General features: G+C 38.8%; 1 protein-coding gene across 3 annotated transcripts in view; it reads left to right on the top strand.

Moving 5' to 3' along the window:
• The first annotated feature begins 18,734 nt into the window (after positions 1 to 18,734).
• LOC113084378 (neurexin-2) overlaps positions 18,735 to 21,307 on the top strand; it is a 56,286-nt gene continuing 53,713 nt past the window's right edge. For all 3 annotated transcript variants that reach the window (XM_026254825.1, XM_026254824.1, XM_026254823.1), the window contains exon 1: positions 18,735 to 19,044. In XM_026254825.1, coding sequence (XP_026110610.1) covers positions 18,802 to 19,044 — 243 coding nt within the window. In that variant the 5' untranslated portion in view covers positions 18,735 to 18,801. The remainder of the gene's footprint in view (positions 19,045 to 21,307) is intronic.

Below are 21,307 nucleotides of genomic sequence, written 5' to 3'. Positions count from 1 at the left end.
ATCTGTGTAGAGCTAGCATGGAAATTGATGATGATGAATTACAGCGTTTATCAAGTCAGTCTCCATTAGCAGAGGCGTCGAGGAGTCATCAATGATCAGACACGCTTCCGCTAAATTCAGTCCTGTGAGGAGATAGAGATCAGCGTTAATAACATCCGATCTGACGCCGCACACGCTTCACATGGGATGCAGTTTGGAGGAACACTGTACTTAAACATGATGATGATGAGCACTTCATTTCATCTATGCATTACACTCTTTACACACTTAACTAGTAAAGCTTTACATGTTTATATATGTGACCCTGGACCACAAAACCAGTCATAAGGGTGGTTTTTTCCGAAATTGAGATTTAACATCATCTGCAAGCATACATCTTTCCATTGATGTATGGTTTGTTAGGATAAGGCAATATTTTGGCAAAATACAACTATTTGAAAATCTGGATTAGGGTTAAATCAGAGGGTTCAGAAAATCTAAATACTAAGAAAATCTCCTATGTTGTCCAAATTAATTCTTAGCAATGCATATTATCATCTTCCAGAATAGATCGTTGTGGCTGAGGGCAAAGTCTCATAGCCTTATATTTTACATAAATATATCAGAGCGCTGCTTTTGTACTTTTGACTGAATTGCTTAGCAACTTATAATTGTTTTTGTATATTAAATATTATTGTTAAATAATATTTTATATAAATGATAGTAACATTTAATAGTAGCCTATTTAGTATTGAGAAACTGTGTGTGTTTGTGATGGTGATTTAATTTACCGTATTTTTTGAACTACAAGTCGCACCTGAGTATAAGTATATATGAGCATGATTTATGAGGGAGTCAGAAGTAAAGACTTTAAAATTGAAAGAGGCTGAAACAGGGTTGTAAACAAGGACATTATTCTTTCCTTTAAACACCTTGTAAGATGCAGCCAATAGCTAAAAAAAAAAAAAAAAAGGTACTATGACAAAGATATTGTTTTTCTTAGTGGACATTCAGACTAATGTTTTATTGTGTATATTAGAATGAGTTGAAGAATGAATGCTGTATCAGATGCAGGCAAACATACACTCTTCTTTACATAATACAATACGTTTTTAACTTTACATGAAGCAAATCATTAATTATGGCCAAATCACAGCTATGCTAATATAGCGATAGAGGCTAGAGTTTTCTTTAGTTTCCTTGTGTTACTACACTGTCAAAATAGTAGTGAAGTTCAAGTAAAAAAAAAAAAAAAGAATAATAAAAGAAAAAAAAAACTTTCTAAATGTTTAGTTCAATGGTACTGAGTGAAAATAGATTTTTACATTTACATAACATTTATATAGTTTTATACAAATACTAACATTTTAAATGATGTGAGATCAGCTTTGGCATAACAGTAATTGGGCATGAAGGAGAAAACTGGCTGTAGAAGAATAGTATTTGCATTAATGTCTGTTACAGGATTATGAATGAACAATAGCAAGATCATCAGCTTCTTCTGTAGCAGTGCAGGTGTGGAGTTGCTTGTGCAGAGCATGTTTCAGCCTAAAGTGCACTTTGGTTGTTACTCATACAGTGTGTGTGTGATATACTTTACACCCAAGCATTCTTGTCATAACTGAGATATATCATATATGGCTTTAGATTACGAGCTAGAACTAAGTAAAGAAAAGTGTTTCACTGCTGAACAGAGAACAGAACAGATGGAAGAGAGAGAGAGAATCAGATCAGAGAAACAGAAGGAGGTTGTGAGTGTGTGAAGGTGCGGTCATCTGTCACGACGGACTCTGAGGAAACAATGTCTGAGGGAATGAGTTTGCTGACATGAGAGCGAGTGATAAAGCAGCGCTCTCGCTGAGACAGATGACTCTTAACCTGTGCACATCTGACACACACACATTACTGATACGCTGTATAAATGTTTGATAAGCCATCTACAAACACCTCTAAAATATTCATAGAGGTCGCTGAACGGCTGTAGGAGGACCTTCAGTGGAAACACAGGTGTGTGATGGAAATCTTGGACTAGAAATCAAACATACACTTGGAAATGAGCAAAATGAATGTGGAATTTTAAACATAAAGACACATATGGCATGAAATGAAAGCTAAATCTGTTTGATTGTGCTGTATTTCTGTATGATTGATCATGTAAAGGCTGATTCAGATGAACTAGGGCTGTCTGGATGCTCTTGTCTTTTAATTCCCCATTTTTGTTTTCTGAGCAGTTTGCTTTTGATGTTTCAAAGCTCTTGGGGTTAAATGCGCCAGTTAATGACATGGATCAGACAGGTTATATCATTATGTTTCTGGAGCAGGTCTGTGTGTATGGATGGTAAAACTCTACTGGTTAATATAGATAGAGTTGATGATTTTGAGAGATCTCTACAGCTCAATATGAGATGCCTGCAGAGAGAAAGAATGAAGTGTTCATTTTAATAATATATTCAGATGACTATTCAGATCTGAACAATCACATCTGCTCTCAGTCCGAGCAGCAACATGAAGCTGAGTGTGTGTGTGTGTGTGTGTGTGTGTGTGTGTGTGTAGGTGCATCTAAAAAAAATTGAATATCATGGAAAAGGTCTTTATTTTTTGTAATTTAATAAAAAAAAAAAATCAAAATATCTCACACAAACTGAAATATTTCAAGAGTTTTTTGTTCTAATTCTGATGGTTACAGCTTAGGGAAATAAAATATTCAGTATCTCAAACAATTTGAATATTCCATTTTGAGCTTGATTAGATTAATTTTGAGAATGAATACTGGACTAGTTTAGAACATGCAACCACAGTTATGGGAAAGACTAGTGACTTGTGACTAGTGAGTTGTCCAGAAGATGATCATTAACACCCTCCACAAGGAGAGTAAACCACAGAAGATCATTGCTGAAAGGGCTGCTGTTCACAGAGTGCTGTATCGAAATATATTTATAGAAAGTTGACTGGAAGAAAAAAGTGTGGTAGGAAAAGGTGCAGAAGCAACAGGGATGACCACAGCCTTGGGAAGATTGTCAATCAAAGCCGATTCAAGAACTTGGGAGAGCTCCACAAGGATTGAACTGAAGCTGGAGCGCTCCGAGTCACCACACTCAGACGTCTTCAGGAAAGAGCTACAGCTGTCACATTCATAGAACCAAGACACTCCTGAACCAGAAAAAAAAAAAAAAACATTTCACTTGAGGTAAGGAGAAAAATAACTGAATCGTTGCTCAGTGCTCCACAGTCCTCTTTTCAGATGCAAGTAAATTTAGCATTTCATTTATGAAATCAAGGTCTGGAGTCTGGAGGAAGACTGGAGAGACACAGAATCTAAAGTCCAGAGTGAAGTTCCTGAAGTCAGTGATGATTTGGGGGCTGTGACGTCTGCTGGTGTGGGTCCATTGTGTTTTATCAAGTCCAGAGTCAGTGCAGCCATGTACCAGGAGATTCTGGAGCACTTCATGCTTCCATCTGCTGACAAGCTTTATGGAGATGCTGATTTCTTCCTCCAGCAGGATGATAGCACCTGCCCACAGAACTACTTCCAAGTGGTTGGATGACCATGATATCACTGTGCTTGATTGGCCAGCCAACTCACCTGAACCTCACAGAGAATCGATGGGGTATTGTGAAGAGGAAGACAAGTAACATCTGACAAACAACACAGAGGAGCTGAAGGCTATCAAATCAACCATGGCTTCAGTAACACCTCAGCAGTGATCATCTCCACCCCGCACTGAAGCAGGCATTCATACAAGAGGAGCCCAACCAAGCATTGAGTGCATAATTCAACCTGCTTCAGAGATCGTGAACATTACAGTTTTGTATTTTTTTTATTTATTTTTTATCTTTAAGAAGATAAAAATAAAAATTGAGATACTGAATTTTTAATTTTCCTAAGCTGTAAGTCATAATCATCAGAATTAAAACAAAAAAGTGTTTGTGTCCATTGAATCTAGAAATATAAGAAAGTTTGCTTTTTTAAATTAATTGTATGTGTGTGTTCTATGTGTTCTGTGTGTGTGTGTGTGTGTGTGTGTGCGTGTGTGTGTGTGTGTGTGTGTGTGTGTGTGTGTGTGTGTTCTATGTGTTTGTGTGTGTGTGTGTGTGTGTGCGTGTGTGTGTGTGTGTGTGTGTGTGTGTGTTCTATGTGTTCTGCGTGTGTGTGTGTGTGTGTGTGTGTGTGTGTTCTATGTGTTCTGCGTGTGTGTGTGTGTGTGTGTGTGTGTGTGTGTGTGTGTTCTATGTGTTCTGCGTGTGTGTGTGTGTGTTCTATGTGTTCTGCGTGTGTGTGTGTGTGTGTGTGTGGTGGAGGTCACGTCAATGCCATCTCAGCTGTAATTGCGTGTGGATGGCATTCTCACATCCGTGTGGTGGATTTATGATGCTCCTCCTGCATCAGACGAGTGTTCACTCAAGGCCTGCTCCGCTGACGGATGATGGATGTGTGAGGATGCTGTGGGATCGTGGCTTTACGCCTTGACGATTCTCTCGGAGGTCGTTAGAGTTCATATTCCTCCATCAGTTCAAACTGCTGGTGTCAAACACGCTGGAAAAGATTCACGAGACATGAGGAGACATTCTGGAGAAACATGTGTCACTGAGATATTAACCCTATAAAGCTACTGCATCGCATTCTACAGTAAAGGCTTCAAATGATCAACATGATCAAACTTTACTGTCAAACCTGTTTCACTCAAGTTCCTCATGTCTTCTGTCTCTGATTGATCATTTTTATCATTTTTTTATCCAGTCAAAGCTGTTTTATTGTAATTGTATTTGATCCAGTAAAGGTCAGAATAAGGTCAGTAATATCTCCAGATGAACTCTTCCTGGACTGAAGCAGCTCAGCTTTACTTGATTCTCCATCAATCATGTTGTTTCTGTTTCCCCTCCATATTCAGACTATATGAGCCATAAAAGAACAATGGATCAAATATGATCACACACACACACACACACACACACACACACTAGTGCTGAGATCACTGCAACAGAAAAGGCTCAGTTTTTGTTTTGTATCAGGTTTGGTTGTAAAGGGCTCGTGTCATGATGAGGAATCACAGGTTTCTTGCTGGATGCTGGAAGTTAAATGCCATGCAGGAGGAGTGTTTTCTCCTGTCTGTGAAACACAATGGTATTTTTAGCACAAGGCTGGCGTGACTGTGTGTGTTGGTCAACAGAAGCGGATGGGAACAGATGGAGTGTCAGTGTTTGTCCCCGCAGGCCTCGCTCGTGTCTTATAGGACGCGTCTCGCTGTTATAAAGCTTCACAATCAGCCTCTCTCCTGCATTCGGATTGCTAATTAGTGCTTATTGGCTTCTTTTAAAATACTGCCTGATCTCTTTAGAGCCAATTGAAGGGGAAATCTGTGTTTAATGAGACTGAGAGTAGTTTAATGCCACTAGTAAGAGTCCAGACACTAGAGAGAAACTTCTTAGTCATTAATGCTTAAACAGGGCGAACACTTTATATTATTTATTCATTTATCTAATCTGTCTGTCTGTATTTATTTATTTATTTATCTATCATTTAGTTTAATCTTTTTTTATTATTTAGTTAGTTTATTTATTCATTTATTTGGATGGTTAATCTTTATTTTATTTTATGTAAATGTTAATTTTTGTATTTATTTATGTTGGCTTTAATTTATATATTATTTCTATTTAGTATTTTCTGCTGTTATGTATTTATTTAGTCATGGGTCTTTATTTGTTCATGATCTCATTATTAGAATCACTTTGTGACACAGATGATGTTCATCCACACATGAGACAGATTCTGCAGTCAGAAGTGAACACAGCTCGTCTTCAGCGGAGATACATGATAAAAGAGGAAAGATTACAGTCATTCTGTTTCTTACAAAAGAGACAAAAATCCAGATGAAAGGAGGAGAATAAAAAACGCAATGTTCTCCGAACATCCTGTACTCATAAAATCACCATCATTACAGCAGAGCAATAGCAGTCTCACAGACGGACGAGAGAGAGAGAGAGAAACTGACTGCTTTATGACACTCCATCAGAGAACACCATCTGCTCAAAAGGCTGCATTAATTTGATCAGATATACAGTAAAACAGTGAACTATTATTAGATTTTAAAGCAGCTGTTCTCTGTGTGAATCTGTGTTAAAGTGTAATTTATTTCTGTGATGCTCCGCTGTATTTTCAGCATCATTCCTCCAGTCTTCAGTGTCACATGATCTTCAGAAATCAGAATAATATGATGATTTACTGCTCAAGAAATGTGTGTGTGTCCCTGTGTGTGTGAGAGAGAGAGAGAGAGAGAGAGAGCGCATGAGTGTGTGCGTGCGTGCGTGTGTATGTATTGGTGTGCGCGTTCGTGTGTGTGTGTGTGTGAGAGAGAGAGAGAAAGCGCATGAGTGTGTGCGTGTGTGCGTGCATGCGCATGTGTGGGTGTGCGCGTTCGTGTGTGTGTGCATGGTTGTGTTTGAGAAAGAGTTTGTGTGTGTGTGTCAGAGAGAGAGCGAGTGTGTGTGTGTGTGTGTCAGATAGAGAGAGCGAGTGTGTGTGTGTGTGTGTGTGTGTCAGATAGAGAGAGCGAGTGTGTGTGTGTGTGTGTGTGTCTGATAGAGAGAGCGAGTGTGTGTGTGTGTGTGTGTGTGTGTGTGTATGTATTTTTATTACAAATAAAAATAATATCCTCAAACACACTATTCATGTCGAGCTCCAGATCAGACACCTTAGAAGGGAGCTGCAGAGCTGATTCACACACATTCACATGCCTAGAGAAACACAACAGCCTGCAATTACCTTTCTACAGATCTCCATTGAGCCTCATAGAAACTTCACAGTAAATACGACGACACAACTGCTAGTTACTAACACAGCAGAGTCAAACAAACAGATCCTGAACGGATCTTTTCGTATAAACCAGTGTTTTCAACAAATCACTTGAACAAATGCTTGAGTAACTCAGAGTCACTTGTTCTGTACCTGAATGAATCATGATGACTTTAGAACCACATCGTTCTGTGGAAGGAATAGTCACTTGTTTTGTTTAGAAAGAATCAGCTCTGTGAACGATTCAAACGACTCACTGACCAGGACTGGAACTAACTGTGTAATAGTTGTCCTTTCTTGTTTATTGTAATTTATTGTATACATTGTGGTACAGAAGCATCTTGGAAGAGTCCTAGCTGAAGTAAATAAAAAAAAAAAAAAAACACAATTGTCCCATCTGTCCAAGGCAAATGTCCAAGAGGGACACAGACGAGGAGAGACGTCTCATTCTCTGCCAGTTTCCAAGTTTAGCGCAGGAAACTTGCCAGTGACTGTTAAATGCTTATGAATCAAAATGATTCACTCTTAAAGGGACAGTTCACCCAAAAATCATCTGTTCAGCAAAAGCAGATATTGTGCTGTTTTAATACAATACAAATAAACACGGACCGAAGCATTTCATGTTTTTGAGCCATATGATTATAGATATATAATATTTACCCCTAGTGGACCATTACTCATTTTATCTGAAGCAAGTTCAACTTGTGAGTTGAGCAGGTTTGTGAAGCAGGTGAATTGATTCATTGAAAATCTAAAATAACTCATTAATTGGCATTCACTGCTTCATAAAGATGCTTCTGAGTTACAGCAGGCTTTCAGTGAATGACTTCAGAAGAACTGAATAGGACAAAGCCGTATGGATGACTGTTATGAACCGCTTCTAGAAGCTGAAGCAAAGCAGTCTGATTTCACTGTAATTTAATGGATCACAGTTCTCATGGAGTTTCCTTCTGTTTCAAAGAAGAAAGCAGGACATGAGGAGGACAGAGGTTCAGGTTCTGGGTGAACGAACCCTTCTCTTGAATCAGCAGCATGTGATTCCTGTGAACACACTTCAGTCAGAGCACTTCCCAGCGGCACATCCGATCGAGTTTGTCTGTCTGATGCTCCTCATGAGAGCAACACTTGACAGACGACAGCCTGAGAAGAGACCGAGCCGGAGGAGACGCTCCTGATGATGAAAGAGTAGAGAGACTCATGAATATGGATGAGTGACAGAGAATCTGGGATTGATCCTCCGTGTGAGACGCTTTACAGTTCATCACCAAACATCCACGATCGGCACGGAGGATTCCCTGCACACACACTCACACACACACACACATGCACACACACACATACACACTCACACATGCACACACTCACACACACACTCACACACACACACACACATGCACACACACACACACACTCACACACACACACACTCACACACACACACACATGCACACACACACATACACACTCACACATGCACACACTCACACACACACTCACACACACACACACACATGCACACACACACAAACACTCACACATGCACACACTCACACACACACTCACACACACACACACATGCACACACTCACACACACACTCACACATGCACACACACACATACACAAACTTACACACGCACTCTCTCACAGACACACACACACACACTCATACACACACACTCACACACATTCTCTCTCTCTCTCTCTCACACACACACACACACTTACACACTCTCTCTCACTCTCTCTCTTACACACACACACACTCACGCACACGCTCACACACATTCTCTCTCTCACACACATAAACACGTGCATAAAGGCACTCAACAGCAGCAGTGTCATATTAGTCTTTGCTATGCGGCTGTTTTGCTCACTGAGGGGTAAAATTGAAAAGCTGTCTTAGTTGTTGAACAAACAGCAGACGGTCGTTGTGTCCAGCGGAGCTCAGAGACCTAAGCATCTCTCAAACACACACACACACACACACACACACTACTCTTCAGCAGACGCGGGCGGTTAAACACACTTCACCAGGAGAGATTGCATTACTAGCCATTAGCTCACATTTACACACGTCATCAACTGTATGTGCTCACAAACACGCCATGACATCATATTAAATCTCTGACGGATAAACGTGTTTGAGGGTGTTTGGGAAATTTATTTTTTGAAAAGCTATTTTAAGAAATTACTCCACTAATATTTATTTATTTATTTTTATAAAAATGTTTTTATAGAAGCTTATTTCATGAATAGTGTCTTCAATTTAGATCTGTTATGCTAATGGCATGCTGGTGCTTCTAGAATCTTATTCAGATTCTCACTTTGTGAAAGGATCCCTTACACTCACTCTTGAATCAGCAAAACTCAAATGAACTGAACTGAATCAAAAGATTCATTTGCAAACTGGATATTGATGTGACCATTCAGCAAAGATTGTTGCAAATGTAGTGAAAGGCTCTCTAGAAATGTGTCAGAGAGAAAGTATCATTTTTTTTTTATAAAATTCAATAAAAATGTATCCTTGAGTAAAGAACATTTACTCAAAACTGTACTTAAGTAGAGTATTGAAGTATTTGTACTTTGTTATACATCACTGCATATAAACTCAATTCGGATACATAAACTTTAAATTATTATATATGAACTCAATATTGTTATATATGAACTCAGAATTGCGATATAATTGTGATGTATAATCTCAGTATTATGATAAATAAAATCAGAATTGTGATATATAAACTTAGTATTACAATATATAAAGGCAGAATTGTGATGTGCTGTATAAACTAAGTATTGTGATATTAACTCAGTATAGCGATATATGAACAGTATTGTGATATTAACTCAGAACTGCGTTATATAAATCCAGTATTGCAATATATAAACTCAGAATTGTGATATATAAAGTATTTCGATATAAAATCTGAATTGTGACTAATAATGTCAGTATTATGATATATAAATTCAGAAAAGTAATTTATAAACTCAGTATTGTGATACATGAACTCAGTATTGTGACATATACATTCAGAATTGTGATATGTAATCAGTATTGTGCTTTATTCAGTGTTAAATGTGTCTAATGTGAGTTTGAGTATTATTTTTCATGATCTTTATAGCCATAGTGAAAGCAACAATAGATATTTTATTTCAGATCCTGAAAATAAATTATGGTAAAGCAAACTTACGTTAAAACTGTGAACTTACTGTGAACCAACATCCATAAGAAAGATGGTCTCACTCATTCAAAACTGTTCAGTCCATTCACATTTGAATCATCTATTTTCAGTGTCCACATTTCTTTACTTCACACTCGCCCTGTTTTTGCTGTCACATCGTTTATCTACACTGGACGTGACAAAGCATTGCTAATCATTTGAACTTTGTGTCAGCACGTCTCAAATAGAGCAAGGCAGCAGTTTACTGTTGGGGATTTGTCTCGCCGCACTGTGCCACATTGAGTGTAGACAGCATAACTGATTATACTTAGTTCTGTTGTATTTTGTTGCATCGCACCACACAATGTAAGTTAATGTCACTTTCTGATGCTGCATTTGAATTTTCATGCCAATTTATTTGAAATTAGCGTGGGCCAAACATATTTGTCTCGCGGGCCGTCTAAATTGAGGAACCATGGTCTAAGGCCTTCTGAAGCCGTACCGCTGACTAATCTGCAGCCTGTTATGCATCACACTAATATTGCTGTTGAGACAAAACACAATGCAATCAAATGAGCAATTCTTAGCATTCGCTCCCTAAAAAAAAAGAAAATTCTAATCAATTACTTAATGAATGAACCACAAACCACCTGGATTTTATGTTTCTAAATGAAACATGGCTTGAAGACAGATGCAGTGCAACGGTCCTCAATGGAGCAGCCCCTCCTAACTTCACTTTCATGAGTTTCTGCAGGACTGTTAGGAGAGGTGGAGGTGTAGCTGCTCTATTTAACCCCTTCACTGTCAAAGATCGTCAATGGCCCCAGATTATTGTTGTTTCACTTTCACAGCACTTTAAACATCACACTCTGGACAATCTGTGCAATCAGTATAAAGATTAAAGACTCTGCAGACTCTGTTGATCTTCTCCTTGATTCCTTTAACTCAAAAGTAAAAAAAAATATATATATTGATGACATTGCTCCTGTGTAAATCAGTAAGAAGACGAAGAAGTCCAAGAAGAAGCTTGGAGAAAAAATCAACAACAGTACAGAGAATGAAAAGACAATGCAGAAAAGCAGAGCTGATGTGGCGGAAGACAAACTTGAAATTCACTATAGCATCTATAAAGACAGCCTTCATGCTTTTAATGTGAAACTAGCCACAGCTAGACAGAACTTCTTCTCAGACCTTATAAACAGTAACTTAAATAACACTCGTACTCGTTTTGCCACTGTTGAGAGACTGACAAACCCCCCAAGTCTGATTCCCAGTGAAATGCTATCAGACAGCAAATGCAATGAGTTTGCTTCTTTATTTTCTGAGAAGATCATAAATATCAGGAAGGCAATTAGCACATCCTCAAGTGATGCAGAGGTCAGACAGATTCGGCCACAATATCAAAAAGATACTATGGGCCCTATTTTAACGATCTGAAACGCAAGTGTCAAAGCGCGAAGCGCAAGTAACTTTGTGGGCGGGTCTCGGTGCTGTTGCTATTTTCCCGGCGGGATAAATGGCTCTTGCGCCCGGCGCAAGTCTAAAATGGGTTGGTCTGAAGTAGCTTCATTATTCATAGGTGTGGTTTGGGCGTAACGTGAAATAAACCAATCAGAGCGTCATCCAACATTCCCTTTAAAAGCAGGTGCGCAAGTTCCATTATGGATTGCTATTATTATGGCGTATTTACCAGGCGCACACCAGGAGCGGTTCACAGCCGAGGAGACTGATGTTCTTGTAAGAGCAGTGAAAGACAGAATAGTTGTGTTGTATGGGGATGGGAGAAACCCACCCAAAATAGCGTCGGTTAAACAGGCCTGGGAGGAAATAGCCACAATTTGTCAGATGTCCTTATATACACATATGTCTTGCCACTATTTGGCCAACAGGTCTGATCCTTAATTACTACAATTAGCCTGAATAATTTGTAAGCTAGATTTTTGCCTATTTTTTCACATCGTGGCACACCACAGTGATTTCCGTCATCTCACGTGTTAATATTTTTTAGTGTAACAATTTATGATTTGTAAAAATAACTGTTGCATCTGTGTTGATTACATGAGCAAAGTGTATGCGCGTGGTGCATGCTATACATTATGGTCAAGCATGCGCCCTTAAAATAGCATAATGAACAACGCGCAACGCGCCACTGACTTTAGACTAGTTTTTTTCTGGTCAGTGGCGCAATTGTTTAATGGAACAGCAAAATAGCACCAAGGATTGTTTGCACCGGAACACGCCTCCTTTTCTGCGCTGAACCGCCCAGGGAGCGCAAGTTCATTCACTAGTTTAGCGACGTGCTTCTGTGGAGGGAAAAGCGCGCTTTGCGCAGGTGCAAAATAGGAATGACACATGCGTCGGTGTACAAAGTCAATTGCGCTGGGTGCAAGATAGGGCCCTATGTCTGCTTTTAAAGAAATTGAAAGCAAAATTTGGGAAGAAACAGTACAGCACCTTAAATCGTCAACCTGCTATCTTGACACATTCCCACATCTTTTTTCAAAAGTGTGCTAAACTGTTTAGAAGCAGATCTCTTAGAAGTGGTGAATGCCTCACTTCTTTCTTTCAAGCCCCTCCTGAAAAAGAATAATCTTATAAAATAAAACCATTTTGATCAATTATAGACCAATTTCAAATCTGTCTTTTATAGGCAAGATTGTTGGAAAAGTAGTATTTAATCAGCTGAACAAATACTTAAATACAAATGGATACCTGGACAATTTTCAATCTGGTTCCCGACTGCATCACAGCACAGAGACCGCACTCATTAAGATAATAAATGATATTCGCTTAATTCTGGCAAAATATCGGTGCTGGTATTGCTAGATCTGAGTGCTGCGTTTGACACTGTCGATCATAACATACTACTAGAGAGACTGGAAAACTGGGTCTGGCTTTCTGGGATGGTACTCAAATGGTTCAGGTCATACTTAGAAGGGAGAGGCTATTATGTGAGTCTAGGAGAGCATAAGTCTAAGTGACGTCCATGACATGCGGAGTCCCACAAGGCTCAGTTGTTGCACCGCTTTTGTTTAGCCTGTATATGCTTCCACTAAGTCAAATAATGAGAAAAAACCAGATTGCCTATCACAGCTATGCTGATGATACCCAGATTTACCTAGCCTTATCTCCAAATGACTACAGCCCCATTGACTCCCTCTGCCAATGCATTGATGAAATTAATAGTTGGATGTGTCAGAACTTTTTTCAGTTAAACAAAGAGAAAACTGAAGTCATTGCATTTGGAAACAAAGATGAAGTGTTCAGGGTGAATGCATACCTTGACTCTAGGGGTCAAACAACTAAAAATCAAGTCAGGAATCTTGGTTGTGATTCTGGAGACAGACCTTAGTTTCAGTAGTCATGTCAAAGCAGTAACTAAATCAGCATACTATCATAGCAGATATGTTCACTGAATATAAACCCAACAGACTGATCACTCAGATCATTAGGATGGAGTCAGTTAGAAATACCAAGGGTTCACACAAAACAAGGGGAGTCCTCCTTTAGTTACTATGCTGCCCGCAGCTGGAATCAGCTTCCAGAAGAGATCAGATGTGCTAAAACACTAGTCACATTTAAATCTAGACTCAAAACGCATCTGTTTAGCTGTGCATTTATTGAATGAGCACGGTGCGATGTCCGAACTGATTACTTTGTATTTTTATATATAATCATTTTCTATTCTTTACTGTTTTAAATTAATTTGAAAACCTTTTAAATAAACACACTTTCACATGCACTTTCTCTCTCTCTCTCTCTCTCTCTCTCTCTCTCTCTCTCTCTCTCTCTCTTTCACACACACACACACACACACACACACAGAGACACACTTTCTCACACTCACAATCACTGAAACCAAGACTAACGTGCTACATGATGGATTCTGAAAGACATCTGACACTGAGGATGTTTTAATGAACTCATCTCATTAAAATAAAAGATAAAGATACAAGCGACAAAGACAAACAAAAAGATAAAATTTGGAAATGGAGAAATGAGGAAATTAAGAAAAGAGAAAATAAGGCAGGTGCACTTGGGACACAAGGAGGTGGAGCAGAACGCAGTGTTACTGCAGCAACAAGCAATTAAACCTTCCTTCAGAGAGCGAATGGTGCATGTGAAGAGCTTGACCCTCAGCGAGAGGCCGCATGTACCAAAACACACACACACACACACACACACTCGCATACACACACAGATCTTAAGAAGCAGTAAAGCATCACATGAGACCAGTGGTGTATGAACCTTAAAGACATACTCAAGTCAAAGTACAAATATCTTACCAGAAAATGACTTTAGTAGAAGTCGAAGTCACCTTTTAGAATATCACTAAAATATTTCTAAAGTATGCAAAATGTATTGTTCTTAAGTACAAAAAGTATTGTTTATTCTTAAATGTACTTAAGTATTTAAAGTAAGAATACAAGTAAATGCTACATGGAAAAGTAGCAAATAATTATATATAAAAAAATGTTCATACACACCTTGAGTAGCAAGATTGTGTTAGGATTGAACTCTATTTATCCATTGTGTATTTTTAGATAAAAATAAGAAGCACTTAATCTATACTTAGTGTCTTTCTTTCCAACATATGAAAACATTTCTGGAACCTGCATCTGTACAAGCATTTACAGTAGGTGCATTTACAGTTCATGGCAACAAGTGAATGTTAATGAGTGAGTCATTTAGATTGAACCGATTCTTTCAAACAGCTGGTAATTCAGATACAAAGCATTTGACTGTGTTAATGAGTGAATCACTGAATCAATTTTTTAACCGATTCGTTCAAAAAGCTGATTTATTCAATAAGTGAACACCATCCATTGCTTATAGATGCAAAACAGTGCTGTGATATTTTTGTTTGGAAAAATTGAGCAAAAACAAGCAATATTTTGTCTAAAATGCAAGTCAATTGCTGCTTTACTGAGCTTGTATAAAATTATTATTACGTAAATGTGTTCATGCTGATATGTGCAGTAAAACTGGATTGAGGTAAATGATCTAAATTCAGCACGTGTTCTCTGAAAACAAGGCTCATTATCTTACACAGTTTTGTTTCTCCAGAGGAAATGATTGTGTTTTGTGAATGTTCAGATCACAGAGATGCATTAGGAATATATGATCTCGGTGTGAGGTTGTGATGTGTCTCAGCTCGAGCATGTTTAGCTGATCTGTGTTCATCATGCGTGTGTGACCACATACTGTATTCATAGCTGTGATATGAGATTGCAAAAGTTGTATTTGCCTTTAGTGCTGAGGAACATTACAATAATTGTGCCAAAATCAGAGTACAGAAAAGAATGCAGCAGATTACAGACACCTGGCTGAGATTCGTGGAAGTGTAATACGTTTATGATTATAACTGAGCAAACTGACAATACAGACATTATGTGTCTAAAATGTAACATGGTCTTCACTTCGTGGTATAAATTAATATCATATTTTCAGTGGTGCAGATATTGGGAGAAACTGCACTTTTGTTTGTGTGATGTTGTTAATTATATAATTTTTATTTATTTATTTATTTTCCCCTCATGTCTCGAATGTTAGGTTCATAATAGGCTAATAGGCTGTAGGATGTTAATCAGCTACTGCATCAGGATCATATGACGGGTCTGGACGGGGTGTTAATCATTCTAATGCATTTTTTTCCATAATAATTGCCAGCTCTATATGTAAACACACATTGTTTTATTTGAGCAAAACAGACGTACTGTGTACTTGTATGTATGTAAACGAATAGAGGACACACACACACACACACACACACATATATATATATAGCTAAAAATAAAGAAGATTGTTGTTTTCAGAGGCACAATAATAAGAGAGATGATTCGTCTTGCACTAAAAGAGAGAATGAAAGAGAGATGGAGCATTTTATGAGTTTTCTCTAAACGCTGAAACACAGATCAATCAGACTGTCGGCAGCAGGTTTCACTCTCTCTTTCTTAAAGAAAGAAACTCTTTGTCATTTAAATGCATCGGCGTGTTTCTCAGGTGTGTGCATGTGTGTTTGTGTGAGTGTGTGAATCAGACATTCAGATTTGACTTCTGGAGCATCAGTTTGTGATTCACCACTTTCAGTTATTATCCCGCTCGCAGTTGGAATCAGCTTCCAGAAGAGATCAGATGTGCTAAAACACTAGTCACATTTAAATCTAGACTCAAAACCCATCTGTTTAGCTGTATAAACTCATTTAATTTTTAAATCATTTAAAGCTTTTAAATTCCTTGTTTTATTGTTGATTTTTTACATTATTATTTTACTTCCTTTTATGTAAATCTCTTTGAATTACACTTGTGTATGAAATAGAGCTGCACGATGTGTCGTTTAAGCATCGATATCGAGATGTACAAATCCACCATAGTCACATCGCTGGATGTCAAGTCAAGTCAAAGTCACCTTTATTTATAAAACGCTTTAAACTAAACACATTGCATCAAAGCAACTAAACAACATTCATTTGGAAAACAGTGTCTCAATAATGCAGAATGATAGTTAAAGGCAGTTCATCATTGAATTCAGTGATGTCATCTCTGTTCAGTTTAAATAGTGTCTGTTTTTATTTGCAATCAAGTCAATGATATCGCTGTAGATGAAGTGACCCCAACTAAACAAGCCAGAGGCGACAGCGGCAAGGAACCGAAACTCCATCGGTGACAGAATGGAGAAAAAAACCTTGGGAGAAACCAGGCTCAGTTGGGGTCAGTTCTCCTCTGACCAGACGAAACCAGTAGTTCAATTCCAGACTGCAGCAAAGTCAGATTGTGCAGAAGAATCATCTGTTTCCTGTGGTCTTGTCCTGGTGCTCCTCTGAGACAAGGTCTTTACAGGGGATCTGTATCTGGGGCTCTAGTTGTCCTGGTCTCCGCTGTCTTTCAGGGCAGTAGAGGTCCTTTCTAGGTGCTGATCCACCATCTGGTCTGGATACGTACTGGATCCGGGTGACTGCAGTGACCCTCTGATCTGGATACAGACTGGATCTGGTGGCTACGGTGACCTCGGAACAAGAGAGAAACAGACAAATATTAGCGTAGATGCCATTCTTCTAATGATGTATACACACAGTTGTATAGCCTGAATGCAGTGTAAGTTGCTTTGGATGAAAGCATCTGCTAAATGCATAAATGTAAGTTTTGTTCCCAGTTTAATGGGTATTATTCATCTGTGTTTGAGAGAGAAAGAATCGCTTCAGGCATAGTCTGTATTTCTAGCAGTTGTATTTGCTTATTTTTGGTAAGGACAGTTTTGTGTGTGTGTGGATTTGATGTGCTCTACATCTTAGGGAAACACTCTTGGGCAAATTAATTAAGAAAACTGAAACAAAAACATTTGCACACTTCTCAGAATCAGTGTCACGACAGCACAATCCAGTAATCTTTTACGAAGCCTCAGAAGAGCTAGACCTGAATAAAACCAAACATTAAAACATTAATGTGCTGCTGTGGTTTAGTGGTTAAAGATCTGGGCTGATTTCCAAAAGGTTGTAGGTTTGAAATTCTTCTGAAACACTGTTTTGTGCCCCTGAGCGCAGCGCTTGACCCCGGGTTTCTCCAGGAGGAACGGACCTGCGGGAAAGCATGATGTAAGGCACTCTGATGAAAGCTTCTGGAAATGAATACATGTACATGCTGTTGCTTTGGTTTATCTGCTCCTCTCATGAGGATTGTTAGATTTGCAGAAAACACTCATAAATACGGGATTCCCATCTTTCTGAAGCCAAACTTGATGAGTCCTGATACTGTATGTTGTGGAGTCATGGAAAATACAGCGGCGGGAACTAAAGAGAAACGGTTTATTCTGGAGAAGAGCAGGAGTCCCTGGAGAGCGTCTGCGGTCGGTGCGGTTGGGAATAAGAGTTTCGCTCTGAGCCTCACTCTTACAAGTGTTCAATACGGTTACAACTAATTACTGCAAAACCAATATAAAACCTAGCTAAATTGTGAATATGATCCCACTTTATTTTAGGTGGCCTTGAGTGCACTTTTTGAATTTTAATTAATAATTTCTAAACATACATACATGTTTTTACATTGTACTTATATGTTTAAAAATACCCATATGTAATTACATCTGTGATTAATTACTGTAATCACATTTATCGTTACACTGTCAACCCATCTTTTACTCTTTAAATCACCCTAACCTTACCCATACCACCAAACCTGTCCCTAACCCTTACCCATGTCCCAAATCAAAAAGTGTTTTGCAATACATTATGAACACAATAAGGACATTGTACTTATTAATGTATTATTTTACATAGTAGTTAAGGCCAACTTATATAAACGGTGACTGTGAATATGAATTGTACTGAATCCTTAAAGCAATGTGGGAAGTGCTTTCAATTACTTGATACATTATTTAGTAACCAAATAATACACACATTCATTCTATGAGGGCTGCATTTTACTAAATAAAATGATTTAATAAGTTCCTGTTTACAAAGAGCAGTTATTCAGATGTACACAGGTTTGAGGCACATGTGATATCTGAGGGAGCGCAGATCCATGATCTCTATATGGAGAACAAGCCGAGAGAGTCGTGCTGGCGCCCTCTCGTATTACAGTAATACACTCTTGACATCTGCCATTAGATAATGCCAAAACTGCCTCAACCGTACTACGAGTCATACAAGCTGCAATCCATTTATTTTTGGTTGAAATGAACAGAAACCATCCCATGTTTTTCCATGGGTGCTCGATCATTTTTGTGGGTGCTCAGGGGCTCCAGATTGGTGCCTGTGGGTCAAAGGGTCAAATTTGATGAAAATACTCATCATGTTCTTTCTCTCTCTCTTCAGGGAAAGAAGAATCGGTGGCCACCTTCAAGGGGAACGAGTTCTTCTGTTACGATCTGTCTATGACTCCCATCCAGAGCAGCACGGATGAGATCACGCTGTCCTTCCGAACGCTCCAGCGTAACGGCCTGATGCTTCACACCGGGAAATCTGCAGACTACGTCAACCTGTCTCTGAAGAGCGGAGCCGTGTGGCTCGTCATCAACCTGGGCTCCGGCGCCTTCGAGGCGCTCGTGGAACCGGTGAACGGGAAGTTTAACGACAATGCTTGGCACGATGTTAAAGTCACGCGAAACCTGCGACAGGTAAGAATGAGCGCTCGCTTCGTTAAAGTGTTTGTGTGGATACTGATCTCTAACATTGCTTAAACGATGGCCTGAGCAACAGTGCTTCCCAATGACTGGCGTGTGATCCTGACAGGTCTGCGAGCAGCGCTGGGTGTTTTCTTGTTAGACCTGATCCAGACCGATACAGACCCATGCCTCCTGCTTCAGGACTTCATTACAGGCACCTTAACTTAATGTTCTGTTCAGAGAAGAGTTGCTCGACTGAAATTGACTCCAACCTAATGAAGTCGGCAGTCCTCAGGGGTCAAGAGTCCCGGTCTTGTTCTACAGGCTCATATCAAGGATTTAATGATCAGACCTGATTGCACTTTACATGTCCGCATTGACAAAGACCAGAAACGGGTATTAACAGAACAAATAACAGCACACAACACTGAATGCGATACGGAGAAACGCTCACAGAATGCTTGGCTCAGCACAATGGCATCATTTATTAAAGGAGCTTCATTAGTCCTGACTCTGATGTCTCAGCGAGATGCTTCAGTCGCACGCACAGAATGAAAGTTCATGGACAGAAACACCAATGAGCTTCACACACTGTACTATACATGGATAGACGATTCTTCAGCTGTATCCACTTCTGTGCTTGTGAACTGCATTTCTTCCAGTTAGCATTTGTTGTGTCCTAACTACAATCTTAAAATCTTATATTCACATTTTCTGCATACTTGCACCAAATTACAGCTGGATTGGAAATAGTACACATTAGAAATAGTGATATTTATGATTATGATCTATCTCAATCCCTTTTTGCTGACCCCTATCTTAAACTAGCTTTAGAAAAATAAATATTTTAATAGGTCAGATGGAACTTATGTCAGTTTTATAACTGATTAATATACTTTTATATACTGATTTATTGTCTATAATTCAGTATGAACAGTTGTTTCTATGACATGGTGTTATGTTGGAGGGTCTTTTTTAGCTTTTTTTAAAGTACTTTGGTCAGTTTTAGTTGTTTTATAGGTGTTATGTAATGTTATGTTAATTTTTTTTTTAGAATTAAAAATGTTAGTTTGGAGTAAGAAAAACAAAATTATTCAAAAGATGAAGGAAAATATTTTTACATTGACCTTCATATAAAATGGACTGAAATCAACTGCTGGGACATGAGTGTTTGTATAGCTGAAGAAACACCCTTACACTCTTGATTTCTTTGCACGTTTCCGACACACACACACACACACACACACACACACACACAATCACAGATTGAATAAAAGTGAAGAATGGTTCAATACAGCTCGTGTAATTGGCAGTTGCAGATAGCGTTGTGGAGATGCGATCGATTTCACTTACGCTCCACACTCAGTCTGCCTCGGCTCTGGTAATTGTAATTGGAACGAATGTCTTGTCACCTGTAATAAGAGCGATTGTAATTGGCTGTTGTAGCATGAGGGCGTGTCCACTGTAGTAATGCCTATTGCTATTGGCTGATGGCGTGAATCCAGAGAGGAAACAAAAGGAAAAATCTTTTGTCTGCCACTGAATTTAATTACACACTCGAGTCTTGGGTTCAGAATCACTCTTATGAAAACAGCTTGAGCAGCTTTGTTGGTTTATGCTGGTTTAGCTACCCAAAACTCTCTCAAATCCAACAAACCAAGACCTGCAGACCTCCTCAGGCTGCTTTTTACAGAGGATTTAATGGAGGATTTGAGCCGAACGCACCACCAGACACCAGAGAATACATTATACATGAAGATGCAGATTAATGAGTGTTTGAGAGTCGCATTTAATTCTAGACGTCTTAATGAGAAAGTAAAGATGCACAGGATTTGTGCAAGGAATTTGGGGATAGCAAATATTATTAGCTCAGTGTAAAAGCATAAAGAATTAACTGGAAAGACCCAGCATGATAATAAACAACAGTGTGTGTATGTGTGTGCAGGGCTGTCTGGAGTGAGGTCGCATCTGTTAGCAGCACACAGTTCTCTCTAGCAGTTCATTATTGACCAGCACAAATAGAAATTAAAACAGCTAGTAAATCTGATAAAGACTGATATTGTGTCACGTGTGCAGCAGTGGACCGCGCTTCATTTGGATACAAGAAAACCATTTAAAATAGAGTAGAACAGTGCAAGGTTTCTAAAAATAATGAATACAGTAAAATATATAATATAGTAATGTGAGTGTTCAGGCAATAAAACACTTTTTTGCACCAAACTTACAATCTGTTATGTCTTTAGCCAGCATTTAGCTAAACTTAACTTAACCAGCC

Source organism: Carassius auratus, unplaced genomic scaffold (genome assembly GCF_003368295.1).
Source record: "Carassius auratus strain Wakin unplaced genomic scaffold, ASM336829v1 scaf_tig00039986, whole genome shotgun sequence".
Taxonomy (NCBI): Eukaryota; Metazoa; Chordata; class Actinopteri; order Cypriniformes; family Cyprinidae; genus Carassius; species Carassius auratus.
The sequence above is the reverse complement of the archived record's forward strand: the minus strand, read 5'-3'. Positions and strand labels throughout refer to the sequence as shown.